We start from the raw sequence: 21,169 nt of genomic DNA on the forward strand, positions 1-21,169 counted from the left end.
CGCTTTGAACATGAACTTGCGGAAGATGCCCATGTAGGCCGGGTTGGCAAACACGTCGGCGATCTTGACCTTGTCGCCGCCGAGTCCTTGCACCTCGACCGTCGCCGACGCCACCATCTCGGTGACCTGCTTGAGCCGCCGCGCCTGGTACGACGCGAGGAAGGCGAAGAAGCGGCCGGGGAGGTGCGGGTGCTGCTCGAAGAGCTTGTCGAGATAGGACGCCTCCAGGATCATCACGATCGCCTGCTCACAGCTGCAGGTGTGAAGAGGCGCTGTTCACAGGCACGAGGCCTCCAGGATCACCACGATCGCCTGCTCACAGCTGCAGGTGTGAAGAGGCGCTGTTCACAGGCACGAGGCCTCCAGGATCACCACGATCGCCTGCTCACAGCTGCAGGTGTGAAGAGGCGCTGTTCACAGGCACGAGGCCTCCAGGATCACCACGATCGCCTGCTCACAGCTGCAGGTGTGAAGAGGCGCTGTTCACAGGCACGAGGCCTCCAGGATCACCACGATCGCCTCGTCCGAGTCGGTGACGATGGAGGCGGTCGCCTTGCCCGCCTTGGCGAGCGGCGGGGGCCGAGGTGGAGCCGAGGTGCAGCCGAGGTGGAGCCGAGGTGCAGCCGAGGTGGAGCCGAGGTGCAGCCGCGGTGCAGCCGAGGTGGAGCCGAGGTGCAGCCGAGGTGGAGCCGAGGTGCAGCCGAGGTGCAGCCGAGGTGGAGCCGAGGTGGAGCCGAGGTGCAGCCGAGATGTTGCAGAGGTGCAGCCGAGAGGCAGCCGAGAGGCAGCCGAGAGGCAGCCGAGATGTTGCAGAGGTGCAGCCGAGGTGCAGCCGAGATGTTGCAGAGGTGCAGCCGAGGTGCAGCCGAGATCCGAGGTGCATCCTCGCCCGCCTTCAGGAGCGACGTCTCTCCAAACATGTCCCCGGCCGTGCGGTGCCCAACCACCACCGCCGCTGGCTGTCCCTTGAGCGAGAGCTCCACCCGCAGCTCGCCCGCAAGGATCTGGAAGAGGGCCGCGGTCGGCTGCCCCTCCTCGAGCACCCTCTCGCCCTGCAGGAACCGGCGCTGCTTTGCGCCGGCGAGAAACAAGTCCCAGTCGGCGGGGGAGAGCTCCATGTCCTTGAGCTCGGACCCCTCCTGCTGCGCTCTGCTGCCCTGCGCAAACGCACTCGCAATCTCGTCGTCGACCTCCTCGAACCCCCCCCCCTCGATCGCCGGCCGCTGGCCGCGTGCCTTTGTCGTCTCGGACGACAACTCTTCGGACCCAAAGTTGGAGGTGGACATGCGGTCTCGATGGCCGCTGGTGGAGCGGGCGCTGCCGAGCGTGCTCGCCGACGGGCCCAGGCTCATCTTCGAACTCGACGCCGCCGGCCCGTTTGGCTTGTTGGCGCTGCCGCGCTCCTTGTTTACGACCGCATCGACATAGTCGCTGGTCAGGCGGCCCTTTTGCGAGGAGAGGCAGGTCCCCATGGGAAGCAGCCTACGGTCACCAAATGAGAGCGCGCTGATGGCGACCGTCGTCGGTCCTTAGCCGTGATTTGCATCCTAGCACAGTCGGCTCCCGCCGGCACCGAGCGCCGCTAATGTAGGTAGACCGCGCCTGTAAATTGACTGGCCGGCTCCCGTGGCTGCCTGCTCGCGAAAGCGTGGCCCTACGACGAGAGGGGGTCACGGCGTTGGGCCGTGCTGGAGAAGAAGGCGGCTGTGGATGGCGGCGCGCACTCGCCGACCAAGGATCGGCTGTCTCAGATAAAAAATGCTCGACGAGTTGTGAGTTGGACTACGCCTGCATATGCGGAGAGGCCTTCCCCACCCGCCTCCGGCGCGACATCCACGTCCGGGCGGCGAAGGTGGGAGAGGCGCATGATGATTGATTGATGCGGACGGACGCCCTCTCGCCGTACGAGGCGGGGGTGGCGGCGGGTGCGAGCCGGATGGTGACACGCGGCGATCAGCTAGAGCACAGCACCTCGTCAGAACAAAGAGCGCTGCTGGATGCGACCCGTGAGTGCGCTGACGCCATACCTGACGGCGTGGTGGGGTCCACCGACAGCGACGCGATGCGACGAGCCTTCCTATCCACGTGTCACCGGAGCAAGTCGGTGAGGGACATGGTCCGAACGTCTGAAGCGGGGGTGCTTATCGCACAATATTTGACACAAACATGACTCCACATTTTCACAGACATTAATCTCCTCGCTCTCACAGCTTGCCGGCCGGCCATCCCATAACCCCCCGTGTGCGTCGGCTAGAACCCCCCCCCCCCCTGCGTCCGTATCTCTCTCTCGCCCTGGCTCCTCTTAATACACTTATTAGCTGAGTCCTGAGAGCGCGCATGGCAAAGGTTCGAATGTATGAAGACCGTGTGAGGACCTCTGGCTCCGGGCCGCATTGTGAGGACCTCGGCTGCGCTCAGTCTCTCGCGCTGGCTTATTCTGTCTCCCACCCACCCCAGCCACGCCGGCCACGCCCTCCCCCGTGGGCGAGACTGCCAGACACGTCGCCGACAGCAGTGTCGCGGCCGCACATAGCGCAGCGGACCACTTGCTAAATGAATTAATGTTGTTCTTGGCTGCTTAGTCCTCGCCGAGGACCTCTTGTGAGGACCTCTCCGAGTGAGGACCTCTCCGCTGGCGCGCAGGAATGGCCTCTGCGCCCTAGTTCCTCCCTCCGGGTGCCACCGTCACCGAGACAGCCCAGGACAGCGCGGCTACAGCCGTGCCTTCGCGTCCTGCTGGACACTGCTGCACGAGGCTTTGGCTGCGTGGCTGAAGATGATGAGAGAGAGAGAGAGAGATGTTGAAGATGATTAACAGAAGTGTTTGTATTGTTGAAGTGTTGTGAAAAGAATGCACTGTGATTGCTTCTTCTGTGCTAGCTTCTTCTGCGTGCTCAACTTGTGATGCAAATTGTGCAAAGAAAGAAAGAAAGAAAACAGAGGCGCAAGGGAGGGATGGGAGGACGGCACGCCGCCACCACACAGGGATTTTAAGGAGAGGAGTGTGGTGCTAGCCCACCCTCGGGCGTCTACCACTTCCTATCTCTCTTCGCAGTTTCTCAAATTGTGCTTAAAAGAAAGAAAGAAAACAGACACGCCAAACGAGGGATGGGACGAGGACAGGGTCCCCACCTGCACGAGCAGGATTTTGGAAGAACGATCAGGGGGACAGGTGGGGCTCTCCTGCTCCTGACAAGGGACACGACAGGCTCGCAGCGCGGTGCGCGGTGGACTCCCACATCCACTGGCGGTCTCATCTCAGTCTAGCGACCTGCCTCCAGCTTGTCGCTGGCAGTCTCTCCAGCCACACTGACACAGGGGTGGCAGGTGCACGAATCGTTTTTCTTCAAATTCAAAGGAGAATTCTTTCGTCGGCGGCCTGCCGCCGCTCTCTGCCCTCTCGGCGGCCGCCACAGCGAGCACCCACCCGCAGCCCGGGGGCCACGCGGCCGGGCACCAGGCTTTCGATGGCGGCCTCGCCCGCCATCGACCTGGGAGAGCCGCTCGGGGTGCGCACTGCGCGCCGCGAGGATGAGGAGCCTGAGCCAGGGGAGGATTGGGAAGGGGGGGCGAGGCCGGAGGAGTATGACGGCCTCTTCGACGGCCCATAAGGGGCCGTTGTCTGCTGTGCCTTTTGTGGTGCTAGTTCGTGCCAGTCTGCTGTGAGAGGGGCTTGTATTCGTAGAATTCTTCAAATTCAGCTTTCCTTGCTCGCCGCAGCAATGGCCGCTCCCGCCTCTCCCGTCTTCGACGGCGACGTCGTGCCTCGTATCGTGGCCGTCATCCCCGCGCGAGGCGGCTCCGTCTCGGTCCCGCGCAAGAACATCAAGATCCTGCAGGGCCGGCCGCTCATCGACTGGGTCATCCAAGCCGCAGAGTACTCTGGCATCTTTGACGAGGCGCGGCGAACCTCCGGCAAGAGACTGTCACCGCCGCTGCCACCGCCGCTGCCGCTGTGTCCGCCACTCCCGTCGGACCGTCCCGCCGCCGCCGCCCTCGCAACCCTCGCTGCCCTCACCGCCCTCGCCACCGCCCGCTCTCTCCACCGCCGCCCGCCGGCCGACGCGTGGCCGCTTCGCTTGGTCCGCTGCAGGTGTGGGTCTCGACGGACGACGACGAGATCCACATGATTGCCAAGAAGTGCGGCGCCAAAGTCCACCGCCGCTCGCCACACACCGCGACCAACACCGCGTCGACCGAGTCAGCGCTGGTCGACTTTGTCAAAGCGCGGCGACTCGCCTGGCCGGCTCCGCCGATTGCCCCTCTTCGCTCACGACGGCGCGTCCGTCCGCCCTCTAGGCGCACCCGAACTACGACGTCCTCTGCCTCGTCCAGGTCGCCGATCACGCTGCTCTCATTCTTCTTATTTTGACTATTCTTATTATTCTTATTATTGTTCCTCATTTGTGTTCCGATTCTTACTTCTACTGTACTCCTACCACCACCACCACCACCACCACTACCACCACTGACGCGCTCTGCTCTGCCCCAGGCCACCTCGCCGCTCATCACGCCGCTCGACTTCCAAAAGGGTTGGGACGCGATGCGGCGCGCCGAGATCTCGCCGAGATCTCGCCGAGATATAGTGGGACGATGCCGCGCGCCGAGAGACGAGATCTCGGCTGAGATAGAGCTGACATCTCCCCGATATACAGCCGAGGTACAGCCGAGATACAGCCGAGATACAGCCGACCGAGGTAGGCGCGCCAAGGCGGACTCGCTGGTCACCTGCGTCCGCGCGCATCGCTTCCTGTGGTCGGTGGACAAGCGCAGCGGCGTGGCGCGCGCGGTGGGCTGCAACCTCGCCTTTGAGTAACTTCACAGCTGATAGCCCTGTTCTTAATGATCCGTGGTTGATTACTCACAGGTGAACTACGACCCGGCCAAGCGGCCGCGCAGGCAGGACTGGGACGGCGAGCTGATTGAGAACGGCGCGTTTTACTTCACCACGAAGGAGGTGAGATCTCCCCATATCTCCCCATATCTCCCCATATCTCCCCACATCTTCACTTCACCACAAAGGAGGTGATGGAGAGGGAGGAGTGTGGAAGCTCGGGGGGGGCTCGGAGCCTTCCCGGAGCCTTCTCGGAGCTTTCCCGCAGGTGATGGAGAGGGAGGAGTGCAGGCTCGGGGGCCGCGTCGCGCTGCACGAGATGGAGGAGCATACCTTCGCGGAGCTCGACTCGCCGACCGACTGGCAGGTGGCCGACTCATGCTCGTAGTCATGCTCATGATAGTCCCGTGGCAATAAGAACACCAATACCGTCTGGCAGATTGTGGCCAACATGGCCATGATCCACGGCTTCTGGCCGCCCGGCTCGGTCAAGCCGGAGGGGACCGACGAGTCTCCGGGCAGCGCCGAGGTGACCATTCTCGGCGACTCGAAGCTCGGGCTCGCGGCGGCGGCGGGCCTCGGGATGGGCGTCGGCCTCGGCGTGGCTGGAGTGGCGGCGCTGCTCGCCGCCGCCGCCGCCGGACTCCTCCGCAGCAAAGCGGCGGCGTGAGGGCGTGAGGACCGCGGCACGCGGCGGCGCTTGCGGTGCGGGAGAGAGAGAGTGGTGTAATACCCGCCGCTAACCAGTAACCTATCTGGCTCTGGCTCCCGGCTGGTGCGCGGCCGTGCGTGGCGCTGGTGCGGCGTGCGCTGGCGGCGCAGCAAGTGTCACGTCAGACGTCATCGCGTCGCGCTCGTGGAGCAGAACGCTGCGGATCGACCACACGAGAAGAGTCGAGACACCCCCGGGCCTTGGGTAGAGGGCCCACAGCGTCCTAATCTAAAATCTGAGGATTCAGGATTGAGGCATCGCTTTAGTGAGGCCAAAGTGAGTTTATGGATGGGTGAGAACGATGCGCGACACGGGGAGGCACGCGGACCGACTCGTCGGCGACTATGCTGCACGCCGCTTCAGAATTTTTCTCAGCGTGAGCGAGACGTGGAAGAGTGCCACCGTCGGGTAGGACGGGTCGGCCCGGAGCAGCGGAGTAGCCGTCGTGGTCGCGGCGAGCAGCGCCGGCCACTCCGGCGCCGCGTCGGCACCGTGGGAGCATGTCCACCGCCACTTCGCGGTCGCAGCGCTGTTGTCGCCCAAAACGCCGCTATGTACCTTTTCGGCAAACCATCGAGCTGCAAGTCGATTTCGACGCGACGGGCGCATGGAGGCATCACGTCTCCATGCGCCCGTCAAGTCGGAGCCAGTCTGCGGCGTCCACAGCGCTCAGAAAGGTACATAGCGAGCTTTTCAGAGTCAAGCGATTGCGCGAAATATTATACCAAAAGGAGGGCTACACGACGCCCTCTACGCTGGGGTGCCGGCGCCCTACTGGGCGCCCCCCGCTCCCTTCCCCTCAGAGCCCCCCATCCCACTAGCATTCCCCCGCGGTCCCTCGCGGTCGCGCGACGCCGCACCAATGGCGCGCTGTGCCTCGTCCGCGAGCGCCACCCAGAGCTGCACCGACAGTCGCTGCAGCGCAAACGGCATCCATTCGCGCGCCGACCACGACGTCTGGTCGTACTGCCACCACGTGAGCTTCCGGCCCGCCACCTCAGCCACCCGCATCAGCAGCTCCTCCACCCCCGCGCTCATTGCGCCGAACTCCTCGAAGAGCAACGCCTCCACATGGCACTTCCCCTCTGCGTCCGTGTACTGGCCCTTACTGTGTCGGGAGCAGTCCAGCAGAGCGATTTGCTATAATGAACGGATGTCTCCCGGCCGCCGCAGTGCCAAACTCGGCGAACCAGTCCATGTGGCTTTGCGTCGTAACTATGGTAAGGAAGCGCGCTGGAGCCACCACGGCGCGGATGGTGGATCGCGCAGATGGAAGGTCGACGTCTGCGGCTTGCGTCGAGAGTCGACTCTCGACTGCTGACACAGTTCATCCCACCATCGGCACCGTATTCGCCCACAGCACGCAATGATACTCATATAGGTCTAGTGCACACATCAGCTCAGCGATACCAATATCTCCAGCGTCCTTCATCTTGGCTGCTGCTTGGGAGCCGACGCTTGCAAGTGAGTGTCAGAGTGTAGGAACTCGGTGGGAGCATCCGTCATCACTTCACACTCGCTCGCAAAAGTGAAATCGATTCGCTGTGTCCGGACAGTGGGTGAGTGCCTCCCGCCCACCCCGCGCACTAAGTTGGTGCGCGTAGTGAGTGGGCCGCCGGCGAGCGGGCTAGTGGGTGAGTGCCTCCCGCCACCCCGCGCACTAAGATAGTGCGCGTAGTGAGTGGGCCGCCGGCGAGCGGGCTAGTGGGTGAGTGCCTCCCGCCACCCTGCGCACTAAGATAGTGCGCGTAGTGAGTGGGCCGCCGGCGAGCGGGCTAGTGGGTGAGTGCCTCCCGCCCACCCCGCGCACTAAGATAGTGCGCGTAGTGGGTGGGCCGCCTTCTAGTGGTCGGCGAGGCCGTGGCCAGTGCCCCGGCCCTGCGGCGCCGCCTAGTGAGTGAGTGCTCGCCGACCCTCCCCACACTAAGTCGTCATGTGTGCTGTGTTTTTTAGTTGGCGAAGGCTCCTGGCTGGGGCTGGAGAAAAAAGTTTTGCGTACTTGGTTCTTACGTATACATGATGACGCCAGTCAGATACTGGGGAGTGTCTCGTGCAGACAGCAGGGTCAGCGCGCCGTAAAATCTCGTAGCTAGGTCCCATCGAGGTCCCGAAATGCTGCCAGGCTCCCGTGGGCGGCGCCGTGGTCGTCGGTCTGTGTGCTGCCGGCTGGTGCAAGCTCGGTTGTAAGGCCGGTCTGCTAGCCACCAACGGCCGACCCGATGTCGCAATAGAGCGGCTCAGAGCCTGCCCTCCCTCCACGCCTTGTATTCCTTGGCTCGCTCTCTCGCCTCGGAGAGATACACAAACCACAGGCGCTTCGCCTCGGGCCCAAGCGTCACCAGTACGTACAGCACCATCAGAAAGAAAAGGAGCAGGGCGAGATCGCCCAGCGTCGCGCGCTTTGGCGCTGGCCGCGGGCCAGGCCTCGCTTTTTTCGCCGGCGAATCGAAAGAACCAGAGACAGCCCGGGTCGAGAGGAGCTCTTCCTCGCCCTCCTTTTGGGTCTTCCGCTGGCGAAGAGTCTCGCTGTGCCTGCTCGCCTCCTCCTCCGAAACAAATGACTGGGCCCAACGTTTCTGCTTGCTGTCGGGCGAGTATACGAAGGGCATGGGCGAGAGGCGAGCAAAGGTCAGAGGGAAGGGCGTGCGATCGAAGGCGAGCTGCTGGAGATCATAAAAGAATTCAACGAAGCGAACTCTCTCTCACAGCACACAGGTTCGACACAGGTACGCCACAATACCAAAAGAGGCACAGTAAAAGAATTTAAATAAAACAAGTCTCTCTCACAGCACACAGGCTCGACACAGGTGCGAACTGGCGCGTGCTAGTACTATCACCGGCACACCACCGGAGCCGCCTAAGCAACTCCGTTAAGAACGGCAATGCACTTAGCTCCGTGCACAATGCCGCTGTCCCCGCACGCTAGCTCGTTCACCGTCTGCCACGCCACGGCGGTGTGGAGAACGACAGACAAGCGCTGCATCTGCAGCCCGTGCCAGTTCTTGGTGGTCCATGTGACCTCATCAAGGTGCTGAGCGTGCGAAAGTTTGTTGCTCAGCTGGTCCGCCGCCTGCCGAAGAATTTTGCGGACGCCGTCCCCGAAGCCGCCGAACGTCTCGAAGTCGAGCAAACGCAGGTCGCAATTCTTCTCCCGCGCGAACCGGTAGTCGCCCTTCTCGTAGCGGGCCGTCACAGGTGCCCCCGCCTCCGCCTCCCCCTCACTCTCCCCCTCCTCCTCTTCCGCCGCCGCCGCCTCCGCCTCTGCATCCTCCGCCTCCCTCCCCCCCTCCCCCCCCCCCTCCGGCCGAGGCCATGCAGCATGCCCTAACACTAAGTCGAGCAGCGCCCGCTCGGTGTTGCCTCATAAAAGAATTCTCGGGTCCGCTTCTTAGCTCCTCGGCCCTGATTGTGAGGTTAATGACTTTCACTCCAAGTGCTCCAAGTGCGTGGTTCACCTCTGAAGCCCTGATAAAAGAATTTTGCCCATGCCGCGCCCATGCCCAGAGTGAGTGAGTGAGTATTCGTGATTGATACGAAACCACGACGACACACACCAGTCGACTCGCATAGAACCTCGAGAGAGGAGTCTCCGCCGGCCACGGCCGGGTTCGGACTTTTTGCGGGGTATGGTACCCTCGCGCAACCCACCTCGAGACCATACCCCCGCCTGCTGACAGACCCAGCCTCCCGGAGACCGGGGATGGGCGGTCAGGACCATACCCCCCCACCCTTTGGGCGGAGGGTACCATACCCCGCAAAAAGTTGGAACCCCGGCAGGTGTCCATGAAGACCACAGGAGTGGATTCGGCCGCCGACCACTTCTACGTGGCCGCAAAATTGGCGGCGGCCGGCAGGCATGCCGCCGCCGTGGAGGAATACTCGCGCTCGCTCGCCATCAATCCCGTGTCGTGGACGGCGCAGGAAAACCTCGGAATTGCTCTTAGCGACGACAAGCGACTCGACGAGGCGGCGGCGGCGTTCGAGCGAACAATCCAATTGGCGCCGGAGCGTGCGGAGGCGTATTCGCTGCTGGCGCGCGTTCTCTACGAGGCTGGTCGGCTTGGTGGCGCCGCCGCTTTTTCTGCGGCGCTCTCGCTCTCGCCGGCCAGCGCATCGCTGCACTACGAGGTTGCGCGGACCGACCAGCTCTTCGGGACGGGCGACGCCGCGGCGCCCTTTTTCGCGAGCGCGCAGCGGCTGGCGTACGCGACGTGGCGCCAAGAGATGCGATGCGACACTGCCGACGTCACCTCGTGGACCGGCGGGCCGACGCGCTGGGCCGACCATCCCGTTGGTGGTGCGGTCGCCGCGGTGCGCACGCATCACGCGGCGTCACCGCGTCGACTGTACGGGCGGACAGCGCCGCGGCCGTATTCGGCGCGCACGTGGCCGCACCGCGCCGGTCTGCGCTGGCCGTCGCTCCGCTTTGCCGATCGCAGTGTGTTCGTCGCTGAGCTTCGCGACGTTTGGATCTCTGGCAACGAGGGCGTGGTGAGCGATGGCGCGTGCAATGTCCACTTGCCGTCGCATGGCCATCAGATACCGCTACACCTCAATCTTCCGAGGGAGAGCGTGGCCGAGCGAGCGCGCGACGGCGCGATACGGCGGATTGGCGTCGGCGCCGAAGCCGAGGCGGCGGAGGAGGCGGAGGAGGAGGTGGTGGTCAGCTTGGTGCAGCTGTTTGCGGCCAATTTCTACTCGTTTGTCGCGGATGCTCTCGCGCGGCTCGTCATCGCCATCGACACCGTCCGCGCCGACAATGCCGCCATCGACGCCGAGAATGCCATCGATGCCGACAGTGCCAACGACAGTGCCACGCGCCGAAAGCGTCGGAAACGTCGGCTGCGCGTGATGCTCCCGGCGGACCGGAGCAGCCTCAAGCCATGGATGTGGGCTCTGCTCGAGCGGCTCGGCATCGAGAAGGCCAACTCCTTTCCCTACCCGATACGGCCGATCAACGGTGGGGCAGAGGGCAAGGGCGGCGTGCGTGCCGCCGCCGCCGCTCGCGTGCATGCGGCGACATTGCTGGTTGTGGATTGGGAGGCGCCGCCCCCAGCGCCGCCCGGCACGTGCGCCGCCAACGACGCCTCCGAATGCGCGGCCACCGCCGCCCGCCTGCTTCGCGACTTTGCAGACCCACTGGCTGCCGAGCTCGCTTCGCCGCCCGCCGCTGACCTCGCTCATCTGCCTCCGCGCGCCGCCCTTCGCTTGCTGCGATCGCGCCTCGCCCTCCCCGGCGCCACCCTCGCCGTGCCCACGCCGCGACCCATTGTGTACCTCCAGCGCGCCGCCGCAAAGATCCGTCGCATACGCAATGAGCCGCAGCTGCTCAGCGCCATCGGCGCCGTCGCCGCCGCAGCGGACGGCGGGGAGGTGCCAATTGCTCTGCTCTCCGACGCACCGTCGACAAGGCTGACCGAGACGATGCGGGTGCTCTCTCGCGCCGTCGCGATCATCGGCGTGCACGGCGCTGGCTGGGCGAATCTGCTCTTTGCATGGGACGGCGCGCATGCGATTGAGATGGGCCTGCCTGAGCCACACGCCATCTACACAGCCCATACTGCGTATGCTCTCGGCCTTCATTACCATCTAGTGCCGCTGCGTGGGGCGGCGCTGCACTCGGCGGCGGAGGTCGTCGCTCCCGTGATCCGCGTCGCCCGCGCCCTCGAGACAGCGTTGCGAGAGGCGGGGCTGCTACGGACCAATGCGACGGCAGGGCTGCTACGGGCCAGTGCGACGGCGGTAGCGGGCGAGGCGGCGGCGGGCGCGGACGCGGCGGGCGCATGCTCGTCATCGTTGCCGCCGTCGTCCTCCTCCTCCTCCCCGGTGGAGGTGGTGGTCGCCAGATACGCAGAGGACGCCTCGTGGTGCGCCGCGAGCGGCTTCAACTGCACCATCTACAACAAGGGCGAAGCGCTGCCGCAAGCGGGCGCGTCGGCTGAGGTCACCTCACCACCGCCGCGAGTGATCGCGCTTCCGAATGTCGGCCGCGAGTCGCACACGTGGCTCCGTCACATCGCAGAGCGCTACGAGACCCTCGCGCCATGGACCGTCTTCATGCAAGGCGATCCTGACGGCCACCTGCCCACCGGTTTGACAGTGGCGGACTATGTGCGTGCCGCCGAGCCGCCACACGAGCAGCGAGAGGCCTTCTTTCCTCTCACCGCCGTCGCGCGCTCAGACCTCCGCGGCCTCGCCTTTCGCACTGGCTACGCGCCGCCCGGCGCCGCTTTCTTCACGGGGGAGCTCGTCGGCCCGCCCGCCGGCCACGCAGCCTCCTGGCAAGCCACCAACCGTGCGCGGCTGCCGGTGCTGCTGCAGCCGCTTGGGCTGTGGAGCGGTGGTGGCGAGAGCGACGAGGAGTACGAGGCGTCGCTGCGCTCCCGTCGCGCGCTCACACGCTTTGTCAACCGGAGCCGCGTCGCGGTGCCCTACCGCAAGCTTGATGCGGGGCTCAGCATGCTCGCGACCTCGATGCATTGGATCGAGCGCCGGCAAGCGGAGCAGCGCGCGGCAGGCTCGCTCGAGCGCTTCTGGCGCAGATTTCTCGGCGGCGCACCGCCCTCGCGCCTCTACCACGCGCAGGGCGCGCAGTTCGGCGTGAGCGCCGCCGCCGTGCGCCGCCACCCGCGCGCGCTCTATCGGGCGATGCTCGAGGAGCTTGCAAGCGGCGGCCGCGACCCGGTCACCTCGTACTATTGCGAGCTCGTCTGGTGGTACCTGTTCGCGGCGCCGGAAGCGGCACTGGGCTGGTGACACGCTTGCACTCTGAACTGTCCAGCCGCAGCCGCTTGCGGCTTCGAGGGGTCGGGGTAGTTAGCGTATAGGCAGTGATATATAAGTTGAATAATCGTACCTTTTATGCTTTGACGTCACGTGACAGTTATATGTTTCTCGTTTGTTCGTCGCGCCCGCCGTCGTGCCGATCTCCATGGCGCGCGTAGCTACGGCTTTTTATGACAGGGACCGCGGCCGCGGACCCGGTGGCGGACGGGGCTGGCGCGCAAGCGCCGGCCACCGTCGTACTGCCGGGGATGCGCGGCGGACCCTGGAATAGCTACATGATCGCGCGCAACTGGAGGACGCGGTGATGATCGGAAGGGTCGCAGGTGCGTCTTGTGTCAGGGTGATAAGGCCTGGCTACGCGACCATCGAGGTCGACCTGAAGCACGAGAAGGCCGCGGGCGACGCACCGCGAGTCTGTGCAGGCGGCGGAGCGCTCGTACGTCGAGCGCACCGCGCCGAAGAAGAAGGAGCTCACAGATAATAATCGCGGCAAAGGCCGCGTCTCGCAAGGCCAAGAAGACCCGGCAGAAGGAGCGCCGGGCGAAGGAGGCCGGCGAGCGCGCTGCGAGCGAGGCCGAGCGCGCGGAGCCCCCGCGCGCGCAGCTGCGCGAGAACATCCAGTACGTGATGGCCGGGCTGCGGACTGCAGCTGCGCAGGCGCGCAGCCAGGCCGGGTCCATTATTGGGATCCCTTGCGCACGCTAATTTCCAGTATATTCGGATTCTGGAGCTCTCAGAGGTAGAGGATCCTATGTCCAGACTAGTAGGATCTGACTAGCAGGATCCTACTTGGACAATTAGTACGGTACAGTACGGCTTTGGGCGGTCGCGGGTACAGTATCCATTGGATCCCCACTTATATCCACACGATCATTCATGTGGGTGTTAGGCCAATCAGTTCACGGCTCACGGGTTCGCTGACGCTATCACCCATCGCAGTCCGAGGGCGGGCGGCATGGATCGGACCGCACCCCGTCCCGGACCTGCTGCGCCTGCTGCGCCTTCTCGCCTTCTCGCCTACTTGGTACTTGCCGCACGCACCGGAGCACCGGAGCGCCTCGCTTTTTGTTCGCTGCTTCCGGCGTCCGCCCAGCGGCGTCGCCTCCTCACTCCGGCTCGGGCTGCGGGCGCGCTGCTGCTGCTGCAGGGTTCTGGCAGGGTTCTGTTGTCGCCATTTTTCAAAATTTTCAAAGCGCGTACACACTGTCTGGCTCCACCGGTCTTTGCTCCCGGGGATCACCAGCCGGCGGCGAGCCACCGGCGAGATACGACCCGCAGCCTACTCCTGCTACTCCCGCGCGCGCGCGGGCCGCCGCGGGCACGGGCGGGGCGGGCAAGCGCACCATGGTCTCGGTTGGTCGTACGGCGTCTGATTTTGTACGTAGAGGTCACTTGGAGCACTTGGAGTGCAGTCAGCGCACATTTATTGTGTATCGCGCGCCTTGCGGGGGGGGGCGCGGAAAAGAGGAACCTCTTAGCCAGCGCCGGGCAACGACGACTTACCGCCTCCCGGTCCCCCTCGGCACATCCGCGGGTTACCCCGCACACGGGGGCAGCCTGCCAGCCACGTATCCACGCACTTGGAGCACTTGGAGTGCAGTCATTAACCTCACATCCAGGGCCGGGGATCTAAGAAGCGCACCCAGCGGGCCGGATGATTGGCATCGGGTTCACGCAAGCGTGGTGCTCCTGCCTGGTTTTGCTCTTCCCCCCAATCGGTTTGATTCTCTCTATGGGCCCCGGTCTCATTGTCTCGCCGTGGATCGCGCTCGGCCTCCGCAGCTCCGACGCTGCTGTTGGCGTGCCTCCCGCCCTCCTCGCCTGGCGTCGCCTTCCATATCTGATTCCGATGGTGCTCTTTGTCGACCTGCCGATTCTCATCTTATTCGCAGCGACAACTCTGATCGAGATTCTATTCCTCCGGAACCCTCTCATCCTCGCCGTCTACAGCCTCTGCCGATGCGCCTCACAGCTCCCCTACCGCGAGTCAACGCTCCCCGACATCGAAATCGGTCTTCACACCGTTCGAGAACGACCGCGCTCGGTGGTCGAACACAAAGGGGGGCGCCCGCTACCGCGACGGCGCCCGCTACCGCGAGCACGCCTCCGTCTGGGCTGCCCTCGAGGGTGACGGCGACAAGGTCCGGCCGGGAGATGTGCGGCTTATCAGTCTCAACTGGCTCATGGCGCTGGCAGAGAGGGGCGGCGTGCTCCCGCGGCGGCAGGACCTGCCAGAGGAGGCATTCTTAAGCTCTGCTCAGCTGAGGCGGATCGAGCAAGGCGCCAGGCGCGGCTTTGACCTCGCTGGCCTGAAGGAGGCCCTGGAGCGCGTGAACAAGCTGCCCGCCGGCTTTGACCGGAGCCGGACCTACGACACTCGCGGCTGGACGACATTCGAGCGGTGCTCCGCCGAGCTAAGCTCTCTACGCTGGGCTTTGCCAATGGTCTTTGGGTGGTGCGATGTGGGCGACAAGGGCGCGATGGCACTCGCGGCTGCCCTCCCGGCCGCGGGTAAGGAATGTCGCGTGACGGCCATTATGAATCGGATCGGCCTCGCGGGCCAGGCGGCACTGCTAGATGCACTCGAGGCAAAGCACGGGCGGCAGCTCGAGGGGCATCTGATTGCGATTGCGCAGTTCAATTTGCTTCCCTGGTCGTACCCGCTCCACCGTGCGATGGGGCGAGGCTGGCGCCATGTGTTCGAGAGCGGCCGAGTCGCCATATAGACACCGCTTTTAATGTGTAAGGTAGTGCAAAATCGGTTTACAAGAAGAGAGCTACCCAATCAAGCGACACCGGCACGCTTCCGTTCAGGCGCACATGCCCCCGCTCTGCGCTGCCGCGCAGCGCCCGCTCGAAGAGCTCGAGATAGCCCGCCTATCCGCCCTCGCGCATGACCCGCGCGCGCGCGCTCCGATTCGGGCCGATCAGGCGCGATGCTATTTCTTTTGGCACGACACTGGGCACAGCAAAGAAAGAAAGAAAACAGACATCCCAAGGGAGGGATGGGAGGACGGTACACCGCCACCACACGGGGATTTTTTTAAGGACACTGGACACTGGGCACAGAAAGAAAGAAAGAAAACGGACAAGCCAAGAGAGGGATGGGAGGACGGCACGCCGCCACCACACAGGGATTTTAAGGAGAGGAGTGTGGTGCGCTAGCCATCGCCCATCCTTGGGCGTCCGCCTCTTCCTATCTCTCTTCGCAGTCTCTCGCCGATTCTCGCTGCAGCCTTCATTCCACCTCGCGGTCGTCCCACTCTCGTCGTTCTCTCCCTCGGCGTTTCTTCCTCTGTCGCATCTCTCTCCTCTGCCTCGTTCTGCGACGCCGCCGCCGCCTGCCTATCCCTCACCACGCGCGGCCGCGCGCATCTCACGAGCCAAACGCCGCGTCGGCAGCACAGCAGCGAGGTCAGCTTCGTAAACCTCGCCGAGGAGGCAAAGCTGGATCTCGCCAGCCATGCCACAGCGGCCGCGGGCGAGCGGGGCGTGTGCGCGTCACGCGCCGCCGCTTCGGCCGGATCGCACGAGCCCCTCCTCCGCGGCTCGCCGCAGGAGAGCGGGTCGGCGTTAAGATGCTCGGTTAGAAGACGCTCTCGGTCCTCGCCAAAAGTCTGTCCGACTCCGCGTTCGGCCCCGGGCGTCGCGCCGTGGCGGCGACAGCAGGCGTGCTCCAGCGCCGCCCCGCGCGCGCGCACGCGCAGCGGCGACGCCTCCGCACCACCCGAGCCGCCGCCCGGCCGAGCGAGGAGCAGGGAGACGAGCAGAGACATGCTGATGTATGTATGTATGTAGAAAGATGAACAACAGTCAGGCTCGGACTGGACACCAACGCGGTATGGGTGGACGCAAGACAGATGATGACGACACGCACGAGCAACACACAGACACAAACAAGCTCACAAGACACACAGCCAGCTGGCTGCCACACACCCTGAGTTGGCGTACACATAACTCAAGGCCGCGCCCCCCCCCCTGGCCTGTCTTGTCTGTTTTTTTGAGCTTAGCCTTCGATGTTATGAAAACAAACGCAAGGCGGACATGGCATATCGCTCTCGGTTTTTTTTGTGACCGATCGCCTGCCACAGACAGGAGCCCGTTTATACGTTGATCTGCTTGTAACGCCACAAGTCGAGCTCGGGTCGAGCGTGCTGGAGTGGCTGTATTGTCGATCAGACTAAGCTAATCGACCCAATGCGCCGCCGCCAGGGTGACTCGGCGGCCTTCTACAAGCGCTACGCAAGAGGCGACCCACACGGCGAGGATGAGGCGCGAAAAAGCACAGGCAGGCAAACGGCACACTCGGCGTGTTTGCGGCTACGGCTCTATGCTCGTGGGACGATGGCGGCGCTTGCTCACGCCTTGGCAGCCTGGCGGGGCCTGCTGCACCACCAGGACGCTTCGGCCACACAGGCACACGCCCAGCGCGACACGTCCACCAACCGGAACGCGTCCACAGGTTCCATCAGAGGGTGACCCCGACGTCCTCCTCGCCTGCGTGGACTGCGGCGCTGCCTTCTCCCTTTTCTCGCGCTGGCGAGTAGAGTGTGAGCACTGCCACAACGTCTGCGCTCGCCCTTCTCCTCCGCCTCTGAATCCGAACCTCCCATGCCGCCACCGCCACTTGCCGCCGCCTCTGCAGGTCTTTTGCCATGACTGCCTCTCACTGCGACACGAGCTATTTGACGGCGTGCGCGGGCAGCGGCCGCACGCGGCGGCGTGTCTGCTCCTACTGCTTCTTCCAGCTCTGCGCGCGCCACTGCAAGGCGCGAGCTGTGCGTTGGCTGGGCTGTCTCTCTCCGCCCTCTCCCGGCTGCAACGGCCAGCTCTCGTATCTCTCGGAGTTTTCTGTGTCACCTCACGGCCTTCTCTCCCGCTCCGAGGCGCGCTGCTGCGCCGACTTGCCGATCCGAACGCTGCGACGCTTCCTCGCGCGCAAGGGCATCTCCACCCGCGGCGCCGCCGCCGACCAGAGAGAGAGGGGGGGCGTCCTCCGGGAGGGCCCACCTCTTCACTTCGGACGCGGCTGTGAACAGGCGCCATCGAGAAGGGCGACCTCGTGCAGAGCGTCTACAGCTGGGTGCACACAACCTCGCGAGACACCTGTGTCCCTGTCCCGCGCACGTGTCCACCGGCGTGGCTTGTGCAGGACGCCGACGCGCGCGACCGGGTTGTGTGATCACAGGCGCTCGACCTGGCGGCTTTCGAGTCCGAGGAACTGCTCGCGTCTGCACGGGGAAGCGGCGGCGGCGACGAGATGGTTTGATGTGTAACTATACTTCACCGTTTCATCGCCGCACAAATAAACGTACTCCACACCATCCTTCACGCCCCGTCGCTCTCTGGCGCAGCCCCAGCCGTGCTCCCCTCGCCGCCGCCCGCCGCTACAGCTCCGATCTTGAGCCTCGCCGCCTCGTCCCGCTGCAGCCTCTTCTCCGCCTCTCTCCACTTCTGCGCTCGCGGACGGCGAGCGGTAAGGCGGGCGCGGGCAGAGGAGGAGGCGATGGTGAGGCGTGAGGAGTGGGTGACGGGCGGTGCGTGGGCAGTGAGGGGCGGAGTGTGAGGGGCAGTGTGAGAGGCGTGGATGAGCTGGCCTGCCAAGCGATGATGTTGTCACGTTCCACCGTGCGGAACCTCTGCCACTGCGGCACGCGCGGGGGCATCAGGCCTCAGAAGGGTTGGTGCAGCGTGTGGGTGCTTTTTGCATGGCGCTGCCGAATCGAGCGCGTGAGTGCTGCAGTGGCCGAAGCCGCGGCGCGGCGCGGGGTGCTGCGCGCGCCTTTTGCTTCTCCCACATCGGCCCAAACACCTTGGTCGTGCGGTACAGGTTCTCGCCCAACTTGGCCATAATCTTCATCTTTGCCTGCGCGCGACCCTTTCCGCCCATCTGTGTCTTCCGCGCGAGCGCGCGCTGAGCCAGTCGGTTCGGACTGTGCGTCCCGCGCTGCTGGGTGCGACGCAAAATAGTGTTCTTGAAAAAAGAAAAAATCGGCACGCCTTCACCAAATTCATGAAAATCCCTTTTAGCGAATTTCTTTGTCCCCTCTGTCTTTTCTTCCCGGGGCATCCGGCATCCTCGTGGACGTCATCCCTTATCCGGCATCGCCGACAGACTTGTGCTTTACAGAGCTCGATCGTGTCCCGCGTCCACCCATAACGAACGCGCTGGCTGGTGTCCAGTCCGAGCCTGCCTGACTGACTGTTCTTCACCTTTCTACCTAACCTAACCTAATGGAGGAAAGGCTTAGAAACGACGGCGCGGCGTGCCGCGCACTCCTGCTTTCTTAATGCTACGTAATTTATTTCGTATATCTCTCTATCTTCTCGTAATGACGTACACGAGGCCAAGTTCGGGCGCATGAAACTTCTGTCTGGCCGGGTCTGCAGTGCATGGCTTCCGGAGCCCATTGCGCGGCCCTTTGCGCGGCCCGGGCTGCGCGCGTCACTCCTTCTGGCGCCGGTTGCGCGGCGAACAGCGGCGCGGTCGCAGAGCGCAAACTGGCTTCTCCAGCTGAGCAAACCTTCCCCGCCCGGGCCTACCCACTATCGGAAGCGTTCATTGACAACAGGGCTGGCAAGGTCGTCCCGACGGCCGCACCTACCGTTGTGCAGGCAAACTTGCCGGGCGATGGAGGGGTGATCGAGACCGCACCTGATACCGTTGTGCAGGCACTCTTGCGAGGCGATGGAGGGGTGATCGAGACGTGGCTGATTGGCGGCGGCTGTTCCTGCGCAACCTTCACAAACGGCGAGCTCCATGGAGTCTCGCTGCTGATGGCGGCGGCCGCAAAGGGCAACGCGCCAATATGCGTCGCGCTGCTACAGCATGGGGCGAATGTCGACTACCGTTCCCCCCGTCGCAGCCATGCCCTCTTGGGCTCCATTTACAGCGGGAATGATGACGTGCTGACGGTGCTGCTTCAGCACGGCGTGCTGTCGATTCTGGTGGCGAGTGCCCGTCGCACGTTCATGACTCTTCCACGGCATGACCTGTAGGTGCCGACGTCAATCTACGCGGTCCAAGCGGCGAGACCGCCCTGATGGTCGCTGCTGGAAGGATCAGCGGGCGCCCGTTCTGCTCGCGACAGATGGTGCAGGCGCTTCTCTCGCAGGGCGCAGCGGTCGACCTGTGCGACAGCCACGGCACCACGGCTCTGATGTACGCCATCAACAAAAACCGCCCCGAGGTTGTGGAGATGTTGCTTCACGCCGGCGCGTCGATTCACTTGCGCGATGAGACGGGCATAACGGCACTGCAGATGGCAAGGGTCCTGGAGGGGCTGGGCGACTCGTTGTGCGTCCAGGCCATCAAGGAGCACCTTCAGCGGCTGAAGAGTCGTCTCGGGACCATTGGGGAAACCAGATCTTCCCTTCAGGAGGCACACGACACATGCAAAGCTACAACGGTAGAGTTGGCGGCGAACACAAAGGCGGCTGTGCGGGTGGAAACGGTGGCTGCGGTGGCAACAGCTGGGAAGGCGAAGGCAATGGCGGACGCGGAGGCGACGCGGCGAGGCGAGGCGCTTCTGGCTGAGATCGAGGCGGAGGCGGAGGCGGAGGCGCGCGCAAAGGCGCTGAAGAAGGCGAAGAAGAAGAAGAAGAAGACGAAGGGCAATGTCAAGGGCGTGGGAGGTGTTGCGGGCGAGGGGGCAGCGGAGGAGGAGGATGAAGGGGAGGGCCACGCGGCGCTGGCAACGATGACGCCAGAGGCGAAGCTGGAGCTGCATGCGGCGGCAGGGGAAGCGCAGACGACGGTGGCCCTTCAGAGGGAGTCGCCCTCCATCGCCCTGGCGAGCCTCACAGCTTCAAGACACGACCGCCTGGCGGACGCTGAGTCTTCCAACGGCGGCGAGTCGACGTGCATCGTTTGCTTTACCCACCCCAAGACTCACATTGCGGTACCGTGTGGTCACCTCTGCGCGTGTGCCATCTGCTCCCAACGGCTGCCCGATGAGTGCCCTTACTGTCGAGCTTCGGTGATGATGTGGATGCGGGCGCATCGTGTGTAAGATTACATGCTGTGTGTGCATTAAATGCTCGTAGCCCGAAGCGATGCCGATCACCCGGCCCGCTGGGTGCGGGCTTCTTAGCTCCCCGGCCCTGGATGTGAGGCCCCCCCGCCGTCCACTCGGCGGGGTCGCAGCTGCCTCTGGAAGGCACCGAGAGCCGGTTACCGGCTTAGAGAGTAATATACCGAATGCGGATGCGCCGAGAATATGGCGCAAATGACCAAACAAGGTTTTGTAAATTGTAACGCGAGCTGTGTGCCACAACCACAGCCCACAGACAGTGAATGTGGAATGGAATTACTTTAGCCGGTTGCTGTTCGCAACCCGTTGATTCAAACTATATCACAAATGCATGCGTGTGCGCTGCCCGGAGCGCACTGGCCCAATGTGCATGCACAATGGATTGGGGATTGGAGCGCTTTGCCTCGCTGGCCCCGCCCCCGCAGCCCCGTCAGTTTCGACTGACAACTGAGCCTCAAAACACAAGGCCCTTTGAAGAGAATTCCTACACCCCTGGGGGCATGGGCAACCCCCAAGAGCTCCAGGCGGCGGGCATGGGCGGCTGCCCCCAGGCGGCGGGCATGGGCGGCTGCCCCCTGGCGGCGGGGCTGGCGGCGGCGCTGGCGGCGGGGCTGGCGGCGGGGCTGGCGGCGGGGCTGGCGGCGGCGCTGGCGGCGGGGCTGGTGGCGGGGAGACTGGCAAGGCGGGTGAAGGGGTTCCTCAGCTGTGCGGTGAGGGCGGCGATCTCCGCGGTGAGCGCCTCGAGGCGGGCTTGGGCGGCGCTCAGTGAGAGGGAGGAGCGCGAGTTGGCGGCGTGGGACGCGG

The 21,169-nt window shown here is 64.3% G+C and overlaps 6 protein-coding genes across 6 annotated transcripts in view; 5 read left to right on the plus strand and 1 right to left on the minus strand.

Annotated features, from left to right (window-relative positions):
• The window catches only part of EMIHUDRAFT_234416 (hypothetical protein), a gene marked incomplete at both ends in the record, with an annotated part of 5,639 nt that extends 3,524 nt beyond the window's left edge, over positions 1 to 2,115 (minus strand). The window contains 5 exons of the mRNA XM_005781268.1: positions 55 to 243; positions 511 to 561; positions 945 to 1,482; positions 1,574 to 1,654; positions 2,093 to 2,115. Coding sequence (XP_005781325.1) covers positions 55 to 243; positions 511 to 561; positions 945 to 1,482; positions 1,574 to 1,654; positions 2,093 to 2,115 — 882 coding nt within the window. The remainder of the gene's footprint in view (positions 1 to 54; positions 244 to 510; positions 562 to 944; positions 1,483 to 1,573; positions 1,655 to 2,092) is intronic.
• A 1,583-nt stretch (positions 2,116 to 3,698) lies between these two features.
• Positions 3,699 to 5,816, plus strand: NANT1 (N-acylneuraminate cytidylyltransferase). The gene is made up of 8 exons (XM_005781269.1): positions 3,699 to 3,899; positions 4,094 to 4,225; positions 4,300 to 4,335; positions 4,493 to 4,548; positions 4,702 to 4,789; positions 4,868 to 4,957; positions 5,103 to 5,201; positions 5,274 to 5,816. The coding sequence occupies exons 1-8, from the start codon at positions 3,723 to 3,725 to the stop codon at positions 5,502 to 5,504; spliced, it is 909 nt and encodes a 302-aa protein (XP_005781326.1). The 5' UTR covers positions 3,699 to 3,722; the 3' UTR covers positions 5,505 to 5,816.
• A 5,785-nt stretch (positions 5,817 to 11,601) lies between these two features.
• On the plus strand, positions 11,602 to 12,392 carry EMIHUDRAFT_366073 (hypothetical protein; the record flags this gene model as incomplete). Its single annotated transcript, XM_005781270.1, has 1 exon — positions 11,602 to 12,392. A coding segment is annotated over one exon (701 nt), but the record flags the coding sequence as incomplete, so codon positions are not given.
• A 110-nt stretch (positions 12,393 to 12,502) lies between these two features.
• Positions 12,503 to 13,037, plus strand: EMIHUDRAFT_234422 (hypothetical protein; the record flags this gene model as incomplete). The annotated part of the gene is made up of 3 exons (XM_005781271.1): positions 12,503 to 12,633; positions 12,672 to 12,744; positions 12,828 to 13,037. 3 exons carry the CDS (start codon positions 12,503 to 12,505, stop codon positions 13,035 to 13,037), a joined length of 414 nt encoding a protein of 137 aa, XP_005781328.1.
• A 1,027-nt stretch (positions 13,038 to 14,064) lies between these two features.
• Positions 14,065 to 17,604, plus strand: EMIHUDRAFT_456895 (hypothetical protein; the record flags this gene model as incomplete). The annotated part of the gene is made up of 5 exons (XM_005781272.1): positions 14,065 to 14,274; positions 14,363 to 15,028; positions 16,512 to 16,794; positions 17,372 to 17,415; positions 17,521 to 17,604. 5 exons carry the CDS (start codon positions 14,065 to 14,067, stop codon positions 17,599 to 17,601), a joined length of 1,284 nt encoding a protein of 427 aa, XP_005781329.1.
• A 2,428-nt stretch (positions 17,605 to 20,032) lies between these two features.
• EMIHUDRAFT_234425 (hypothetical protein) lies at positions 20,033 to 20,344 on the plus strand (the record flags this gene model as incomplete). The annotated part of the gene is made up of 1 exon (XM_005781273.1): positions 20,033 to 20,344. One exon carries the CDS (start codon positions 20,033 to 20,035, stop codon positions 20,342 to 20,344), a length of 312 nt encoding a protein of 103 aa, XP_005781330.1.
• Between the last annotated feature and the right edge of the window lie 825 nt (positions 20,345 to 21,169).

This window comes from Emiliania huxleyi (assembly GCF_000372725.1).
Source record: "Emiliania huxleyi CCMP1516 chromosome Unknown EMIHUscaffold_204, whole genome shotgun sequence".
Taxonomy (NCBI): domain Eukaryota; phylum Haptophyta; order Isochrysidales; family Noelaerhabdaceae; genus Emiliania; species Emiliania huxleyi.

Bases quoted from the DNA above. Each gene is read 5' to 3' on its own strand.
- NANT1 (XM_005781269.1), top strand. From the start codon at position 3,723: ATGGCCGCTCCCGCCTCTCCCGTCTTCGACGGCGACGTCGTGCCTCGT. The intron at 4,790-4,867 runs GTGGGCTGCAAC...GATTACTCACAG, and splicing joins GCAGCGGCGTGGCGCGCGCG to GTGAACTACGACCCGGCCAA. The intron at 5,202-5,273 runs GTGGCCGACTCA...ACCGTCTGGCAG, and splicing joins ACTCGCCGACCGACTGGCAG to ATTGTGGCCAACATGGCCAT.